This window comes from Daphnia magna, linkage group LG2 (assembly GCF_020631705.1).
Source record: "Daphnia magna isolate NIES linkage group LG2, ASM2063170v1.1, whole genome shotgun sequence".
Lineage (NCBI taxonomy): Eukaryota > Metazoa > Arthropoda > Branchiopoda > Diplostraca > Daphniidae > Daphnia > Daphnia magna.
In genome coordinates, this window is record NC_059183.1 from 12,423,522 (window position 1) to 12,440,229 (window position 16,708).

A 16,708-nucleotide genomic window follows, 5' to 3' on the forward strand; every position below is an offset into this window, starting at 1 on the left:
GCTAGAGTTGATCGTAATATAATATGTGTTTCGTAATCTTTTCCAAGGCCACCTGTTGGTTTGAACGCCACATTCTTTAGCATTGGACAGAAATAAATACGAAGCATACGTATTTATATATATTATCATCTTTGTGATGGACGGCTTGTCTGACCATCAAACTTGTCTGACCTCAAAACTGGACGGCTTGTCTGACGTCTGCTGGAGAAGCCAATGTATACTACTACGTAGTTATGTGGCCTACGGCCACTACTACTAAGCTACGTAGTAGTAGTAGTATCCAGCAGACAGCTTTTCATGCAGAGTTTGAGCTTTTTTATCATGCAGCTTTTCACGTCAGAGAAGCCGTCCATAAACCGATCTATTACATATATTATAAAAATCATAGGATCGATCATCACCCGAGCACCGAAATCACTTCCCCGATTAAGATTATCCCCGCACCGGATCGACTAAAAAGCTCCCCGATTGGCGCGGGGCCGAGCGCTAGACCCAAGAGGACAAGAGGGAGAGGGGTCCCGGTCCCGTGCCCGTCCCTTGTTCGCTGTTCCCCTCTCTAATCTATGACTCTGGTCTGGTAATAGGCATAGCAGGGGCCGAGTCATAGATTAGAATCTAAATATGACTCTGGCAGGGGTTTTAGTTATAGAAGACTATATGATTCTGGTCATAGATTTGAAATCAAATGTAAAATAAAATAAATCTAGAAATAAAATAAAATTGAAGGCAAATCTATGACGCTGGCACGGCGCAAGCGTAAAGCCAACAGTCGTGATTCGTGACGCTGCATTAACGTTCTAACTTTGAAAGCGAGAATGGAACAGAGAACAAAATTTGAAGACCTGGATTTTAAAAAATATATTTTTTGCTCACAAGATACGTGGCGAAAAATGAAAACAGCCTTATCTGGGGAAGTGATACAGTCTGAGGGAATGAGACGGTTGACCATTTCTCTGAGAAAGTTTTTTTCTTCTTCTTTTTCAGTTATCATCCTACACGTTGATACAGCGTATTAACCTACGGTGGTGGTAGAAGGGCAATGACTTTTTCGTACAGCTTTTCTTTGACATCTATTCCCTATTGAAAATGTTGTAAACCTTTTTAGTTCCGTAACATATAAAAAGCTTTTGATACCCAAACGAAATCCAAATGACTGTAATCGCTAATACGGTTAGATCCATTCAAGTTTTTAAGTTTGGACAAAAGCCAATCAACGTCCTGTGTAAAAAACTGTTTCAAGCTAAATGTTTCTATAAAATACGAAGAAAAGCTGTACCAATGGGGTTACTAGATGATCACTTCCTCCAGAAAAGACATACACCTATACAAATAAACCTTCTATCATGGATACTCGTAATAAAAAATACTGAAAGAAAATAAAATACCGGAGCTGTGATTTTTGCAAGATCATATTCGAGCGGTTTAACGGATCCATATCGTAACAAGTTACCCCTTCGTCCGAAGTCATAAGCCTGAAATACATTTCCTGCACAAATAAATCATAATTAATAACTTTAGTTACTTTTCGCTAAATGAATTCTGTCTGACATTACTTATGCCATTTCTTACCTGCGTTGTAATTTTGCGCAAATTGAGCTATAACACTCATTGATGTTCCGCGGAGAAAATTCACGTTAAATAGTGGAATCATAGCCTGAGAAAATAACCGTGCAATGTTTTTTTTTTTATTTGCAACAAATATACTATAGCTTACGGGATCTAAATTCTCACTGGGTCCAACTACCGAACGGAACCAGTTTCTGCAAGACTGCGCTTGGATGTAAGTTTGCTCGCAAACTAATTCAAAAAAGCGATCGCCGAAACCCTCACTGTCGAGCCATCCGTGAACTCCGATAAGCTTAAGAGCATCCTGTGTGTACAGGGAAACGTGGGTATAAACCTGGTCAATTTCTATTTTCAACGAGGATTCATACGTCACCTCTATGCGATCAGTAAATGGAGCCCAAACGCGAAAAAAGTCAGTGGTAATATAAGCAAAGGAAGAAAGCGGCGCAAGAGCTACCTGTAAATTATAACTTGATTAGAGACGAATTAAGTGAATGTGACGAAATAGTTATGACAAACGCGCCATGATTTCAATTCTTGCGTTAAGTTCTGGATGTTTAAGCATGGCGATAAAAAACACGCCACATCCCAATGAATGTCCTATATAAGACAATTTTGACTGGCCTGTCTCTGTTAATATGTAATTCATCATTGATGGAATGTCGTAATTTCCTATTTCGTCCCAGCTAATAAAAGGCGAAACACTTAGTAAGGCTCAATAGAATGTCGAATGATACTTTCTGCTTACGAGGCGTACCTGAACTTCCAAAATTCGGCTTCATCAGGAGTGAGGGTTGTGTGTTTCCTAGAATATCTGTTGCCACGAAAATTCCCTAGCCATACGTCATACGATAGTTCCGCTAATAAAAATGCTGGAAACATAAAATTATTGTAAATCTTGTTAGTAAAGTGGCATCATTTAAAAATGTCTAGGTTTTGTTTGATAACACAATCGTTAATTAAGCAGCATCATGTTTTCTTTTCTCAAAAGCATCCCTTGTTCTGATTTTTCACTACAAATAAATGTAAATGACGTCAGTGGGAGGCAATCGTCTACTAGAAGAAAAATGGAGGTGAACCGAGGTCAATGTACAAAAACCCATTGGGTTTTTAACGGAAAAGGTCAACGAGCGGTTCAATTTAGTGAACAGAAATAGAAAGAGAAGCTTGGAAATTCTCTTTTCTTTTCCAGGTTGTTAACCTCAAAAACACTGCGCATTTAAAACTTAAAAATTTAACCAACTTTAAAGTTAAGGGCCACGGGAAGCTGAGACATGTACATTAAAATCAGTTCATTTAGCTCTACCATCTGTGGAAGAAGATTTCCTTTGATACAGTAAGTTAAACAGAGAAATCAGTGATACTACCGAGGGAGCGACTAGAAGGATTCACCAGCCATGTTCCAGAAGACTGTAAAACTCCATGTTGAAGAAACACCACATTCCTTGGCGTTCTTGAAGGAATTCGATGAAGCTCCAGAATATATCTAAATTTCGATATTAGATACCTAATTAAATTATCATTCAAATCCAATTTTGTGTCAAATAATGTACCCATCTTCCGTCGTTACATGATGAACCTCGACTGGAAAACCCCGATGCTCTATGACTTGCGGCTATACAGGTTTTCCAAGAAGATAGTAAAACCCGATAAACAAAAAATCGTCTAAAAATTCTTTAGAAAAACTCACCGGAGTGTAGGAGCGTTCAACATTTCTGGGTAAGCGATCAAATAACGTAACCCCATTTTTTGTTTTTGTTCGCCACTTTTCTAGAAGTCCACGAGATAAAACGTAGTCGTGGTGCGATTCAGCCGAGCTGTAAATGGCCTTACTTGACCCAATCGTTAACAATGCAAACCACCAACATCTTAGCCGACTAGGCAGCATGACCGTATCTTTTGTGGGGTAGATAGAGACTGGTCGCAGGAGTTGTTGAATTCGGCATACTGTACTGCCACCGAATTTCGATGTCACCAAACGTAGTTAAAGAACATATAACGAAATAGAATTTCCCGACACACTAAAGTCCAAGAAAAACGAAAGATCACGCAAACGCTGTATGAGAAAATCAATCTCTCTATTTAAAATTATTTTCCACGAAAATTTTTTCAATCTTTGAAATTCGGAAGGCTAAATGAGCAACGAGAGACCAGCATAAATCAGGTGGGTTAATTGCTTTTGGAGCACCTAACCCATCGTCTTGAAAAGCTGTCTAACTGCCGAGTTCCATCTAGACAATAAAATCACCGCCCAACGGTTATTTCTCAGTACCCAGCGAGATCTCTTTCAGAATTGGTCACTAAATTTCCAGGAAAATCTAATAATGACCTGAGGGATGTCGTACCAACAAAAATCATAACCGAGGAAGAAAAATTGCTTTCCAATACTTTTATGGCAAAGCAGCAAGAGTCTCTTAGTTGGCAGAGAAAACCAATCTAGCAATTTCAGAGTTCATTCACGGCTTATAGCTTTCTATTACGGCAAAGCCTCGAATACCTCGACATTGGAAATATGTAGTAACTGACAAAGAACAACGGATGTGAGGCAAACTGGTTTTAAGTTTCGCTACTTAGTTGCTAGTTCTTTGAATGATTCATCCGATTAAACTCGGATTACCACAATTGCCACTCGTTACACGCCCACCAATTACATTTTTATCTACACAAGTAACTACGAAAACAAAGAAACCTGATTTTTACAGAACTAGTTTGGCCGCAAGATGCATAGCATTTTACACTTAAAATAAATCCCACCTAAATGGAAAAGACAACCCAAATCAGCTGTTGTGACAGCACTGAAAACTGGCGACAGCAAACGTGTTAGGCAATAACCAAAAAAAAGAACAAAACAAAACAAAACAACCTGTAACTAACCTGTAGGTATGCACTTCAAAAGCGAAGTGACAGGAAAACGAAACATCAAACAACTAGATGAACAAAATCCTCAAATGCCTAACGACCGTAGTCTGCTACAGAGATTATAATTTTGAAAGCCATTTTCTCTTCATCGATTGAAAATATATCTTCTAACTAACAGAATAATGAGAATTGTGTCTGATCGAAAGATTGATTGGTACATTATATCGCGTCAAATCTTTTTAAACGTTAACAATTAAATTATGTGCCTAGGAAAAGTTCTTGTCGCTTATGCGTTGATTCGGCTTATGGTGCCGGCAAAAGGGCAACAACTTTGTCGTACAGTCTTTCTTTCACGTCAATTCCCTAAAGGAAAACAAGAGATTTAGAGCAATAGCAAGGCTTAGCATAATTTTCCCTACAAATAGGAAATCCAAGTGGTTGTAGTCAATAAGACGAGTAGAGCCTTTCAGGTTTCCCAATTGTGTCAAAAGCCAATCTACGTCCTGTACGATTTGTATACTGTTAATTTGGAATATACTATCTACAACTACATATGTTTAAAAAATGAGAAATGTTTACGCACCAATGGAGTTACAACTCGATCAGCTCCTCCTGAAAAGACGTACACCTGTTTTTAAAAAGTGTTTGAAAAGATGCTAATTCTTTAAAACATATGCGGGCAATTAAAGTACCGGAACTGTAACATTTCTCAGGTCGTACGTCCATGGTTTGTGAGATCCATACCGCAACATGTTACCCTCTCGACCAAAATCATAAGCCTGAAGTGTTTTACCTATGAAAAAGGTAATCAGATTTGAATGTGTCAACTACCACTAATTCTTGAAACGTGTTGCTAAATTAATTTACCTGCGTTGTAATTTTGCGCAAATTGCGCAATAACTTTCACCGATGTCCCGCGCATAAGGTTCGCGTTAAATAGTGGAATCATATCCTAAATAAACATTAAGACATAAAAAACTGCTTTCATTTATTTAATGAAAATCGTATTTTGTAATATTTTACGGGGTCTAAATTTTTGCTAGGTCCAACGAAAATGTTGTAAAAATAGTCAATGCAAAACTGCGCTTGCGTGCGAGTTTGCTCGCAAAAAGATTTGAAAATTTGGTCGCCTAAACCGTCGGTGTCAAACCATCCATAAACACCCATGAAATCCAACGCACGCTGCGAAAAAATGAGATTATTATTGATTGTCAAAGCAACTGGTAATTTACCTTTCACCTTGAGATAATCAACCCATGGAGCAAAAACGCGCAGAACCTCGATAGCAGCGTGAGCAAAAGTAGAAAGTGGCGCAAGGGCAATCTGATAAATTGTAAGAAGCTTTAATAAAATGTCAGTGATCAAAATAATCCAAAATTACGAACCACGATATCTATTTTCGAATTAAGATCTTGATGTTTGACCGCTCCCATAAAAACTGCAGCACTTCCTAATGAGTACCCTATATAGGATAGTCGTGGTTGGCCAGTAAATTTCAGTACGTAGTCGATCGATGATGTGATGTCATGATTTCCCAATTCATCCCAGCTTAATTAAAATAAACACGCTAAAATTTTACGGAAAAAAAAATAGAGTGTTGTTGTGTGAATAAGCTTACCTGAATTTCCAAAATTCGGCTGTGCTGGGATTAAGCGTTGTATGTCTCCTGGAAAACGTGTTCCCACGGAAGTTTCCCAGCCATACATCGTACGATCTGTCTGCTAATAGAAATGCTGTGGTGCACGGGCCATTCCGTCAACATTGATTCATTGAGCAAGTGTTTTGTAAATCAAATTATTTGAAGAATTGTTGTAGCAAAACGCAGAGACACGTTGCTACAATTACCGAGAGAACGACTAGTAGGATTAGCCGTCCAGACTCCAGAATTTTGCAACACCCCGTGCTGCAAGAAAACCACCTTCTTTGGAGTCGTTGAAGAATTTGGTGGAATTCGATGAAGTTCCAATACGTATCTATAAAATTGCATCCTTAGTTGCACAACAATCAAAATCTCTGTTTGCTTCATATTTTAGGTACCCATCATCAGTAGTAACTTGGTGAATTTCAACTGGGTAGCCTCGGTTTTTGATGACTTGCGGCTGCGTAATATCAATTCAGAAAGAGCCATTACATGTTTAAAAGATACTGTATATCTTCACTTATTTTCTTAAAAACTTACTGGTGTGTAAGAGCGTTCTTCATTAGTAGGTAGCCGGTCAAATAGCCTAACTTTGTATTCTTCCGCTTTCTTTCGCCAACTTTTGACCAGTGCACGTTTTATAATTGAGTCTTGATGTTGTCCAACACAGTCGTTACTAATTAAAGTAAAGGTAAATAGTGCTAACCAGAAACACTTAGGCGGGTCAAGAATCATGACGGGATCTGCACTGGGACAAACACCGTAAGAGACTGTCTACTTCGGAGCAGTATACTTGTCGTCAAACCCTAGCGAGAATAATCATAATAATCACCAAAAAAATTTTTTTTTAATCAAGCAAACGAGATAAAAAAAAAAATGCAGTAAAACAAGATAAATAGAAGCATCGATAAATAAATAAAACAATGCCTGAGAACAGTTAGATAGACTCCAAAATGTAAGAATTCAAATACAATCTTATACATTTTTTTATAACTCGGAAATTGGGTTGCATTTTAATTGGTCAATTGGAAAATAGATAAACTACCAAATGCCATTATTGCTACGCAATGGAGTTTTGTCGCAAAAATCCGATAACCACCTGTACACCGCACAATCGGAAAGGAGTATGGAATTCATGGAACTTGATTGGGTTACAAAGGACTTCAAGAATGCCAGAATTCCACCGTTTCTTTCTCCTTTTAATAAAAACTATTTAGATTTGTTTAACGAAGAGGAGTTTAGTGAACTTTCAAAGAATGTCTACGAAGTACTTTGTGAAATTCAGATGTTCAACAGAAGAATTTCGTTGCAGAAACACTGGAAAACGAGCCACGTCTCAAGTTACTTATTAACTGCTCAAAACTTTAATAAGTTTACGTAATGTTTAGTCTGGTGCCACGTCATAATGTCTCTAACATTATTCATGGAAACTGTCTTTACTCAGTGTGTTAGCACTCGGCCATGATCAAACTTGATTTCATAGGAAACTTCACTACCATCAATTTACCCATCGAAAATTTTTAATCGTTTCACAAAATGAAAGCTTTTTGACACCACATAAGAATATAGAATTCATCTGATCTCAAGAAAACACGTGACGCAACAAGCAAGCATTTTGCATTAACTGTTGATCACTTGGACTGATGGATGTCGTCGGTAAACTGGTGCATGTCAAGACATTTTGTATCAATTTATATGGGGCGTCTATGACTTCTCAGTCGACGATGACTGCTCTCCTTTCCAAAGGAGTAAGGGCAAGAAAAATAAAAAAATAGGGAAAAAAAAACAAACCAGAACTACGGAATTCAAAAGACAAAAGAACGAAATATAAGGAGCAATGAACTCACCCAAGTAGTACGTTAGGACTTTTTGAAGACACATGGAATCCACGATTTTCTAGGTGAAAAGAAGTCATGAAAGGAAGTGTCCCTGAGTCCGGTCATGTTTACGGTTAGTAACTGGACTTTAAGGCTATAATTGGTGAAACATATACCATTTTTCAATAATGGCATTTGGCAAGATTCTACAATGGGAAAATGGTACATATTTGACAACGAATTCGCTCCTAACTGATGCAAATTTGTTGTTGTTGCATGCTTATATATTATGTCAAACTTCATCTGCTGTGATTTTGAGTAATCCCTAAACATTTGCCTGCAGGGATCACATAAATCAATAAGATTGGATGAAGGTTATTGCTAGGAGGAGGTCCAGATCTACTGAAATGATAAGGATGGGTGAAAGCTCCATAACATTTAAAAGTACCCCACACTTTGCCTTTGGCATTCCTTTGCCTTATTCGTTTTATCTCACTAACGAAGCAGACTCAGCCGATGTTTTTCGTTGCAGTCTACGAGAAGTTGTGTGGAGACGTGACTTACCATTTTGGAGTTCTGATCAGGTTTTTGTTTTCTGCTCTACAAGGCCAGGATAAAAATTATCTGGAATAGTTGCAAAACTAGTGCTGTGAGTGTCGGATTGTTAGTAGCTTGGCAATTCAGCTTTTTTTTGTAATGGGATTTCTCAATAAGGATCAGATAGAGCAAGTACTGAATTAAATTTCGTTGTCACATACCTTTGGCGAATTTCAGTCATTTCCGTCTGCATAATTACATCTAGTTTCATAACGATGGATATTTGATCATCAACAATTTCTTGACCGATGAAGATGTGGCTTCCTTGCGGAAAGCCATAGCAACTATTATCGATGATTTCCAACCGGATCAGCACAGGAGTGTTTTCACAACAACGGACACTCCTAAACAAGTGAATTATTTGTCAATACGGCGGCAACGTTTAAACTAACACTTTGGCATGTTTGATTGATTTGCTGATCGTTTAGGCCCGTGATACTTACTTTCTGGAAAGTGGTGACAAGATTCGCTATTTCTTCGAAGAAGGCGCTTTAAATGAAAATGGGGAGCTAATTGTGGAGAAAGATCGTTCCCTCAACAAGATTGGCCATGTCCGTAAAACAATGCAATAGCTTTTACCTTAATCGTCTGCAGTATTACGCGTTCTTTTATTTTATGCAAAAGGCTTTGCATTGGCTTGACCCGGATTTTAAACGCGTGACTTTCAGTCCCGAAGTCAAAGAATCGCTTAAGGACATTGGGTTCAAAGATCCTGCTATCGCTCAGAGCATGTGTGATTAAAATAACTTTCCAAAGATAAATAAAAGGCAGTACTAATAATTTTTTCTTTGCCCGCCAAAGGTACATTTTCAAGCAGCCTGGGATCGGCGGCGAAGGTTTTAACAACAATTTCATTGTTGTTGAAAAATAAGAATCTTAAAACTCTAATCACTTTTAATCTTTAGTTTCGCCTCATCAAGATTCTACCTTTATCCATACGGAACCCATGAAGATAGTTGGTATGTGGTTTGCGCTGGAGGATGTGACTTTAGAGAACGGCTGTCTATGGTTTATTCCCGGGTCGCACAAGGAAGGAATAAGTAGAAGATTCATCCGTAATCCTGATGAAAGCTCGCCAAACTTCACTATCTACACTGATCCTAATCCTGACTACGATGAAACAAAATTCATACCAGGACCTGTTCCAAAAGGTAGAGCACGTATAAAAGGAAACAATTATAAACAGTTGTAACGGTTACTTAAAATACTCTCAAGGTTCTATGGTACTAATCCACGGAGAAGTCGTACACAAGAGTGAACGAAATCTGTCGCAGAATTCCCGACACATTTACACATTCCACGTGATTGAACGAGAGAATACAACATACTCATCAGACAACTGGCTTCAGCCAACAGAGAAGCTTCCATTTCCAGGAGTATTCGATAACTAACCAGAATATTTCGTTGGACAATTTATTGAATTTGCTCTCGTTGCCTTCAAGTTCAATACATATCCAGTTTAGCCAGCTTATTTACGATAGACCCATTTTGACAAACTATACACCAAGTTTTTTTTTCGGAAAATTTAAAGAATTTCCTGGGTTGTTGGCAGAAGGAGCGCAGAATCACATTTCTGCTATTTAAATTCTAATTTAAACTAGGGACGTGTGTCAGGCATTTCATGCCTGACTTTTACCAGTTGAATTAATTAGCAGATTTTCCATCACATCGGACAGGTTTTTCGAATCATGCTGTGGAAGAAGGCCCAACAGCAGAGCTAGTTTGGCTGCTAGTATGCCTTTGTTCGTTTCGGTTACTTTATCGTCGTCGGGCATCATCTTTAAAACAGATATGTCCAATATTGTTTGTAACAAGTTGGAAGGATAGAGATATAATATTTAATAAAAGGCTGATCTTACTTTGTCAGCTACGTGAAGAGTGACGAGTCCTTTAGAAGAAACGTGGAAAGTAGAAAATCCATCATACCAACTAGAAAAAAAGAAGATGAGATCAATTTTGGTAGATAAATAAATAGGTAAAAAGCGATTATTGCTTGTTTTGTTTTTTCTTCATTTTGTTACCTTTCCTGCTTTTGCAGAACCTCTTTCCATTGCCACAGCTTATAGCGCCAAAATTGCAAGAGAACTTTCAGTCCTGAGATGCCACATATGCGCCAACGAACTTTAATGGTGCCTTCTTCGGGATGCTGAGTTATTTTTAAAATCTCGAAACGGACGTAGGCATATTTCAGATGTCCAACACATCGAAGAAGTGCCACTTCTTTTACGTAATTGTAGAGGCCCCTAAAAGAGAAAATGTTATTAAGCTATAAGGTTGTTGTAGCATTTTTATATGTAATTTCTTACACTGTGCGTGTACCCCTAATTCGATTTTCAAAAACAATGTCGGGGCTATAAATTTGGTAATTCATGGGTTGAATAAATAATTTGGGTAACTATACAAAGGGCATTCTGTTATTTTTAATCCAGTGAGTTCTATGAAAACAACAGTTCTTACCGTGGTACTGAGAACGTCAAATACATGCTGTAACTGTGACGGCGATGGTAATCCTTGATTTTCTATGTTGTTGGAACTTTTCTGTGGAGTATCCCCAGTTGAAAGCAAAAGCTTTTCATTACAAGACAATTGACTACAAAAATAAGCTGAAAAACTAGGCTGATCCACAGTCATCGAAACTAAAGTTTGTTGAATTTGGTCATCTTCAAAGCTCAAATGGCAATCCTGTATTTGATCTTGCCCCAGACAGAAGTCTCTGTGAGCTCTAAATTGCCTTACAAAGTCATTTGCTTGAATGTGTTGCTGTAGACTAACTGCTGTATAGCGCTTCCCAAGCACCTTTGGATTACGTTCCAATTGTAATGGCTTGTCAACCATTTGGGTCAAAATTTGATTTTCGCTAGAAAGAGAATCTTCTAAAGTGTCGAAACAAGTAATGGCTAATGCCTGGAAAATAAAAATAAAAATTAGAATTTTCAATAAAGCTTAGACTAATAGTGATTCACCTTTGGTTTATCTACATAGCATTGTAACCGGTTAAAGCCTTTTTTATGAGCTCCATAAACACGATTACTTGCAACTAATTCAACCGACTGGTTGCTTTTCGTCCAAACCATCGGATTTGTTGTGGGATACGAGGCCCGGAGCGAAATACAACGGAAACCGGAAGCCATTGTACACTAGAAGTTTTTTTGCATAGAAAACTGAGAAAGCGTACTTCACAGAAAATCTTTTTACTTTAATGTAATTTAAAGAGATACATGAATGTAACCTAAACCATACGTCAACAACGTGTTTAGTGCAACTAAACTACGTTTTAACAACTAGCAGCTAGCAGCAAGCAGCAACATTAACAGCAGTCGACGAATGAAGAATTTCTGTCTGCTACCGGGAACTTATTTATTTTGTGCCACAACATTTTCGGGAAAATGTCGTTGTTCGGCGTACTCCGGAAGTTACCTAGTTTTAATGCAATACATTGCCATATAAAGTAAGACAAGTTATATCCCTGAATAGGGTTAACTTTATTTACTGTTGTGTCCATTGTAGCTTTTTGGGCCGAATTGCTCGACAACAACCTTATAGCATGTATCAGCCATTCGTCAAAGAGCCAACATACAGCATCGAGAAACTGGACCAGTTGATTGAATCGGGAGAAGCGAAAAAACGTGAATTCGTTCCTGTAAAAGCGGCAAGAAGTGACCATAATGTTTCAGTTTTTCATGATGAATTAACAAGGTAAGACTTTTAAAGCAATAGTCTAGCATCAACACCTAACTTTTCGGTTTCGGTCCCAAGCAAATTCATCAATATGGTTATGGAAAAAGGCCATAAGGAAGTAGCAACAAAATTGGTTGAAACGGTAAAATACCATTAAAACTATATATTGCAAATATATCCTAATAAAGTTGATATATATGTATAAAACTTTTGTAGGCCTATATGAAAATCAAGCAGATGCAGCTCGCAAAATACTACAAAGCTACAACAGATGCAGAAAGAGCTGAAATTGAATTGAACCCTATTGTCATATTTCATAAAGCTTTAGAAAATTGTAAACCTGTACTTCAATTGACACCTATCAAACGAGGTGGTGCAACATATCAAGTTCCCATCCCCATCACGGAAAACCGTGCCCGGTTCCTTGCCATGAAATGGATGATTCTGGAATCCAGAGAAAAAGAAAGGACGGTACACTTTCCTGAAAGGCTTGCATATGAGCTACTAGAAGCTTTCAATAATACTGGCAAAGTGGTTAAGAGGAAACAAGATTTGCATAAACAATGTGAAACTAACAGGGCATATGCTCATTATCGTTGGGGATAACTAAAGCTAACAATTTTTCATATTACTTATTACTTGTAGTTGTTAATACACATTTTCAAGAAAAGGTTCTTTAGTGCCTTACCCTTCTTTTCTTGATTTTATAAGTTTATAGTTTCAGCGCGGCAGTGCCTCTGGCCCTCTGCCTCTGGGGGAAAAATGCTGCTGGCCTAGAGAGAAAGGGCTTGATGACTTGGCATAACAAGAATCAAAGTCAAGGAGACCAAATAAAAAATACAAAAAACAAAACAAGCGGGCATGTTTTCAGGTACTGAAAAAGCAAAAGCTTTTCGTTTATTACTAATCATTAATTCGAAAATGCAAATGTACTCATGTTTTCTAACATTCTGAATGAAAAGTGAAACATTTTTGAACTTTCAAGGTTCATGCCAGATGCATGTGGTAATATAAATTTTTACATTTCCTTCTAGTTTTTTCTCCTATTTGTACAATATTCTTCGTGACACATGAGCATTAGAACATTCCAGAAAATGAGTAATTCAAGTATTTACTTCAAGAAACTAAATGCAAAAGTTGGGGAGCCTCCAAGAAAAAGAAAATGTAAATCAGTTCCTCACCTGCTACCAGTTGTCTTACCTTCATCTCCACCATCTATCAAAACCCGATTGGGAAACGAATTTTTCAACCAAGAAAGCTCTCTCCTGGCAAATGCCTTACTGGGTAAAGTCCTTGTGAGGCAGATAAACGATGAGGAGCATATCTGTGGTAGAATAGTAGAAACTGAAGCATATTTGGGCATGGTGGATAAAGCTGCTCATTCAAGTTGTAAACGTTCGGTGCGTACCGAGCCGATGTTTATGAAGCCTGGGACTGTATACGTCTTTTCTATCTATGGAATGTATCACTGTTTCAACATCTCGAGCGGAGGCGATGGGACAGCCGTTCTTTTACGTGCCATAGAACCCCTTTCTGGATTAGAACGAATGCAACAGATCCGCTCCGAGTCTCAAAAGAAGTCGTGCCATCGTCTACCGACACACCAATTATGCAACGGCCCTTCTAAATTGTGCCTTTCGTTCGGTATCACAAAGGAATTGAATAAGGTGGACCTAGCGGATCCCTCGTCTATAATCTGGATAGAAGACTGGAGTCCTCAACCAGAATTTGTTACCGTAACATCGACTAGGATTGGTTTAAGTAAAAAAGCTGCCGAGTGGATTGATGCTCCATTAAGGTTTTACATAGCGGATTCTAAGAGCGTCAGCGTCCTTGATAAATCAAAGATAACATAAAAATCACTAGTAAAATTTGTGTTACGTCTATTCTCTCTCGGAGTATATGTTGTCCAAGAATAAACTAAATCCTGTGTTAAATCGTTAATAAAGATTCTTCAAACGTTTGCAGTACTTTTGCTTGATAGATTGTGCCACGTGTCCTAAGAACTTGCCCAAAGGGAAACGTTTCCGGTAATATAACAATACAGATCCTATTGTCCGGCATACCAATAGCAAATTTTAAAATATCCAACTTCGTAATAACGCCGAGTTTTATTTCAAAAGGGAAACGTGGTACAAATTTAATAAACCGATGGCGGTTACGATGATTGTTAAATTTGAATGGTGTTCTACGGCCGTAGAACACCATCAGGATCGACGGCCATATTGAAGGGCCAGAACTCTGTCGAGGCAGTTGCATCTTCATCACGCTCTCCAACACTTGACGAAATAAAGCTGTAAAACACCCATTTTGCAAGAAAAAAACTCAAACATGGCTAACACTGCTTCTCAGAAAGATTTGCTCGATACTATTTGGCATTTTACTCGTGGTTTTATCGGTAAAGAATTACTTTCAGAGAGCAAACTCGTACCAGTTCCCTACCTCTCGAATGCTGATGATTTCGGCCTCTTCTCAGTTTTCGTCAAGAGCAAATCGGTAACTACTTTATTTTCACAAACGGCCAATAAACCTCAAAATAAAAATGTTTGTCCCAAGGAAAACGTAAGTCAAAAGATTAAGCATTCGCTGGCGAGTGCTTGTTACCATGTAATTGGCCACGTTTCCGAAGTCTTTGAGCTGGAAAAAACTGACCTTGATCGTTTGTTGAACAGCGCTAAACCACACACAGAGGACGTCGGCAATCAGTCCGAAAAGGTACATTAACAGCTTTGTGCATTCTTCGTTTCATTTTAATATTATTTTCAACATGCTCAGTGGGAGAAGGACATCGATTTGGGATTCAAGTCAGTACATTTGACTGTCGAAGGGCTTCACAAATTTCTCATCCCGCTGAATTTGAGTGAAGGAGACCTTTGCCTGAAGCAAAATATTCCTGGTACGTAAACAGGCAGAACATTACGGAGGCATGTGGAGTAAATTAAGTTTTCATCGATTTTAGATCTGGTCGGCGCCAAAAGCGTGTACATCATTACAGATGTAATGAAGGCCAGTCGCGTTACAGCATGTGTTACGAGCGATGACGTCACGATGGAAAGAGTTTCTGCTGTTTCTGTTCCAATAGGATTTGGCTATTCGAAATTCCGATTGACTCCCGAGGGACTCGTTGCTGAACAGGTTTCATTTTGTTTGTTCTTACCCTCGAGGGCATCAAATAACGTTTTGTGCTTTTGAAAAAATACTTAATACCACAGATGAAATGCAAGCCTGCTTTTCTCGGCAAATGGGTTGTTGTGATTAATCAACCTTCCGAACCCCTCAAAAAATATATCACTCGACTCTCAAAACTCAAATCCTTTTTTCCCGACGTAAATACTCCTATTTTGCAAGAAAAAAACTCAAACATGGCTAACACTGCTTCTCAGAAAGATTTGCTCGATACTATTTGGCATTTTACTCGTGGTTTTATCGGTAAAGAATTACTTTCAGAGAGCAAACTCGTACCAGTTCCCTACCTCTCGAATGCTGATGATTTCGGCCTCTTCTCAGTTTTCGTCAAGAGCAAATCGGTAACTACTTTATTTTCACAAATGGCCAATAAACCTCAAAATAAAAATGTTTGTCCCAAGGAAAACGTAAGTCAAAAGATTAAGCATTCGCTGGCGAGTGCTTGTTACCATGTAATTGGCCACGTTTCCGAAGTCATTGAGCTGGAAAAAACTGACCTTGATCGTTTGTTGAACAGCGCTAAACCACACACAGAGGACGTCGGCAATCAGTCCGAAAAGGTACATTAACAGCTTTGTGCATTCTTCGTTTCATTTTAATATTATTTTCAACATGCTCAGTGGGAGAAGGAAATCGATTTCGGATCATATTCGTTACATTTGACTGTCGAAGGGCTTCACAAATTTCTCATCCCGCTAAATTTGAGTGAAGGAGACCTTTTCCTGAAGCAAAATATTCCTGGTACGTAAACAGGCAGAACATTACGGAGGCATGTGGAGTAAATTAAGTTTTCATCGATTTTAGATCTGGTCGGCGCCAAAAGCGTGTACATCATTACAGATGTAATGAAGGCCAGTCGCGTTACAGCATGTGTTACGAGCGATGACGACACGATGGAAAGAGTTTCTGCTGTTTCTGTTCCAATAGGATTTGGCTATTCGAAATTCCGATTGACTGCCGAGGGACTCGTTGCTGAACAGGTTTCATTTTGTTTGTTCTTACCCTGGAGGGCATCAAATAACGTTTTGTGCTTTTGAAAAAATACTTAATACCACAGATGAAATGCAAGCCTGCTATCCTCGGCAAATGGGTTGTTGTGATTAATCAACTCTCCGAACCCCTCAAAAAATACATACTGCGAATGTCAAATCTCAAATCCTAGTTTTCCGGCGTATGACGCTAAAAGTGATTTCTTTTAAACTGTTTAAACATTTCGAAACGTTCCTACTGGCGATATTTTCAAAATTTTTACTTACTAACTTTTTTACTTTCGACTCGCTCTGTTACTGCCACACGCCGTCCCATTCGCCATATTTGTGTGTCCTATTCGAGTTCAATACAAAATAATTACAAATACCTCACAATG

At 38.4% G+C, this 16,708-nt stretch overlaps 5 protein-coding genes across 12 annotated transcripts; 3 read left to right on the forward strand and 2 right to left on the reverse strand.

Annotated features, from left to right (window-relative positions):
- Positions 1–843: 843 nt before the first annotated feature.
- LOC116917271 (gastric triacylglycerol lipase) lies at positions 844–8,241 on the reverse strand. Of its 7 annotated transcripts, none has more exons than XM_045169611.1 (13): positions 7,912–8,241; positions 6,605–6,870; positions 6,463–6,524; positions 6,271–6,398; positions 6,044–6,158; positions 5,811–5,973; positions 5,665–5,748; positions 5,449–5,607; positions 5,293–5,377; positions 1,386–1,486; positions 1,277–1,321; positions 1,135–1,218; positions 844–1,077 (listed from the first exon to the last, which is right to left on the reverse strand). In XM_045169611.1, exons 2-13 carry the CDS (start codon positions 6,797–6,799, stop codon positions 1,018–1,020), a joined length of 1,281 nt encoding a protein of 426 aa, XP_045025546.1. In that variant the 5' UTR covers positions 6,800–6,870; positions 7,912–8,241; the 3' UTR covers positions 844–1,017. The 7 variants fall into 7 exon arrangements, 6 of the variants coding, with proteins under 6 accessions (XP_045025546.1, XP_045025544.1, XP_045025547.1 ...); XM_045169610.1 differs by lacking the exons at positions 844–1,077; positions 1,135–1,218; positions 1,277–1,321; positions 1,386–1,486 and adding exons at positions 4,620–4,788; positions 4,845–4,928; positions 5,009–5,053; positions 5,118–5,218; XR_004391065.2 differs by lacking the exons at positions 844–1,077; positions 1,135–1,218; positions 1,277–1,321; positions 1,386–1,486 and adding exons at positions 4,734–4,788; positions 4,845–4,928; positions 5,009–5,037; positions 5,118–5,218.
- Positions 8,242–8,407: 166 nt separating this feature from the next.
- Positions 8,408–9,949, forward strand: LOC116917300 (phytanoyl-CoA dioxygenase domain-containing protein 1). Its single transcript, XM_032922754.2, has 7 exons — positions 8,408–8,610; positions 8,684–8,830; positions 8,907–9,029; positions 9,103–9,209; positions 9,280–9,314; positions 9,384–9,629; positions 9,694–9,949. The coding sequence occupies exons 1-7, from the start codon at positions 8,578–8,580 to the stop codon at positions 9,867–9,869; spliced, it is 867 nt and encodes a 288-aa protein (XP_032778645.1). The 5' UTR covers positions 8,408–8,577; the 3' UTR covers positions 9,870–9,949.
- Positions 9,878–11,832, reverse strand: LOC116917286. 2 transcript variants are annotated; one of them, XM_032922735.2, is made up of 7 exons: positions 11,719–11,832; positions 11,442–11,615; positions 10,936–11,382; positions 10,785–10,873; positions 10,500–10,721; positions 10,338–10,407; positions 9,878–10,256 (listed from the first exon to the last, which is right to left on the reverse strand). In XM_032922735.2, the coding sequence occupies exons 2-7, from the start codon at positions 11,607–11,609 to the stop codon at positions 10,098–10,100; spliced, it is 1,155 nt and encodes a 384-aa protein (XP_032778626.1). In that variant the 5' UTR covers positions 11,610–11,615; positions 11,719–11,832; the 3' UTR covers positions 9,878–10,097. The 2 variants fall into 2 exon arrangements, with proteins under 2 accessions (XP_032778626.1, XP_045025551.1); XM_045169616.1 differs by having other exon boundaries at positions 11,697–11,802.
- LOC116921962 (28S ribosomal protein S7, mitochondrial) lies at positions 11,791–12,826 on the forward strand. Its single transcript, XM_045169617.1, has 4 exons — positions 11,791–11,926; positions 11,986–12,174; positions 12,235–12,298; positions 12,373–12,826. The coding sequence occupies exons 1-4, from the start codon at positions 11,865–11,867 to the stop codon at positions 12,760–12,762; spliced, it is 705 nt and encodes a 234-aa protein (XP_045025552.1). The 5' UTR covers positions 11,791–11,864; the 3' UTR covers positions 12,763–12,826.
- Positions 12,827–12,958: 132 nt separating this feature from the next.
- LOC116917253 lies at positions 12,959–16,698 on the forward strand. The gene is given in 11 exon segments (XM_045169619.1): positions 12,959–13,979; positions 14,357–14,465; positions 14,468–14,652; positions 14,713–14,871; positions 14,932–15,052; positions 15,116–15,291; positions 15,369–15,683; positions 15,744–15,902; positions 15,963–16,083; positions 16,147–16,322; positions 16,400–16,698. Coding segments are annotated over 11 exon segments (2,379 nt in total). The 5' UTR covers positions 12,959–13,226; the 3' UTR covers positions 16,505–16,698.
- Positions 16,699–16,708: the final 10 nt, after the last annotated feature.

What these genes read in the sequence shown, in the direction of transcription:
- LOC116917271 (XM_045169609.1), bottom strand. Translation starts at nt 3,454, where the DNA reads ATGCTGCCTAGTCGGCTAAGATGTTGGTGGTTTGCATTGTTAACGATT. An exon ending in ACGCAAGAATTGAAATCATG is followed by an intron (nt 2,024 to 2,089) that starts GCGCGTTTGTCA and finishes TATAATTTACAG; the next exon opens with GTAGCTCTTGCGCCGCTTTC. An exon ending in ATCATCTAGTAACCCCATTG is followed by an intron (nt 1,219 to 1,276) that starts GTACAGCTTTTC and finishes TTTTTTACACAG; the next exon opens with GACGTTGATTGGCTTTTGTC.
- LOC116917300 (XM_032922754.2), top strand. Translation starts at nt 8,578, where the DNA reads ATGGGATTTCTCAATAAGGATCAGATAGAGCAA. An exon ending in CCCTCAACAAGATTGGCCAT is followed by an intron (nt 9,030 to 9,102) that starts GTCCGTAAAACA and finishes TTTATGCAAAAG; the next exon opens with GCTTTGCATTGGCTTGACCC. An exon ending in CCTGCTATCGCTCAGAGCAT is followed by an intron (nt 9,210 to 9,279) that starts GTGTGATTAAAA and finishes TGCCCGCCAAAG; the next exon opens with GTACATTTTCAAGCAGCCTG.
- LOC116917286 (XM_032922735.2), bottom strand. Translation starts at nt 11,609, where the DNA reads ATGGCTTCCGGTTTCCGTTGTATTTCGCTCCGGGCCTCGTATCCCACA. An exon ending in GCTATGTAGATAAACCAAAG is followed by an intron (nt 11,383 to 11,441) that starts GTGAATCACTAT and finishes TTTATTTTCCAG; the next exon opens with GCATTAGCCATTACTTGTTT. An exon ending in TTGACGTTCTCAGTACCACG is followed by an intron (nt 10,874 to 10,935) that starts GTAAGAACTGTT and finishes CCCTTTGTATAG; the next exon opens with TTACCCAAATTATTTATTCA.
- LOC116921962 (XM_045169617.1), top strand. Translation starts at nt 11,865, where the DNA reads ATGTCGTTGTTCGGCGTACTCCGGAAGTTACCTAGTTTTAATGCAATA. An exon ending in GCAATACATTGCCATATAAA is followed by an intron (nt 11,927 to 11,985) that starts GTAAGACAAGTT and finishes TGTCCATTGTAG; the next exon opens with CTTTTTGGGCCGAATTGCTC. An exon ending in TTTCATGATGAATTAACAAG is followed by an intron (nt 12,175 to 12,234) that starts GTAAGACTTTTA and finishes TTCGGTCCCAAG; the next exon opens with CAAATTCATCAATATGGTTA.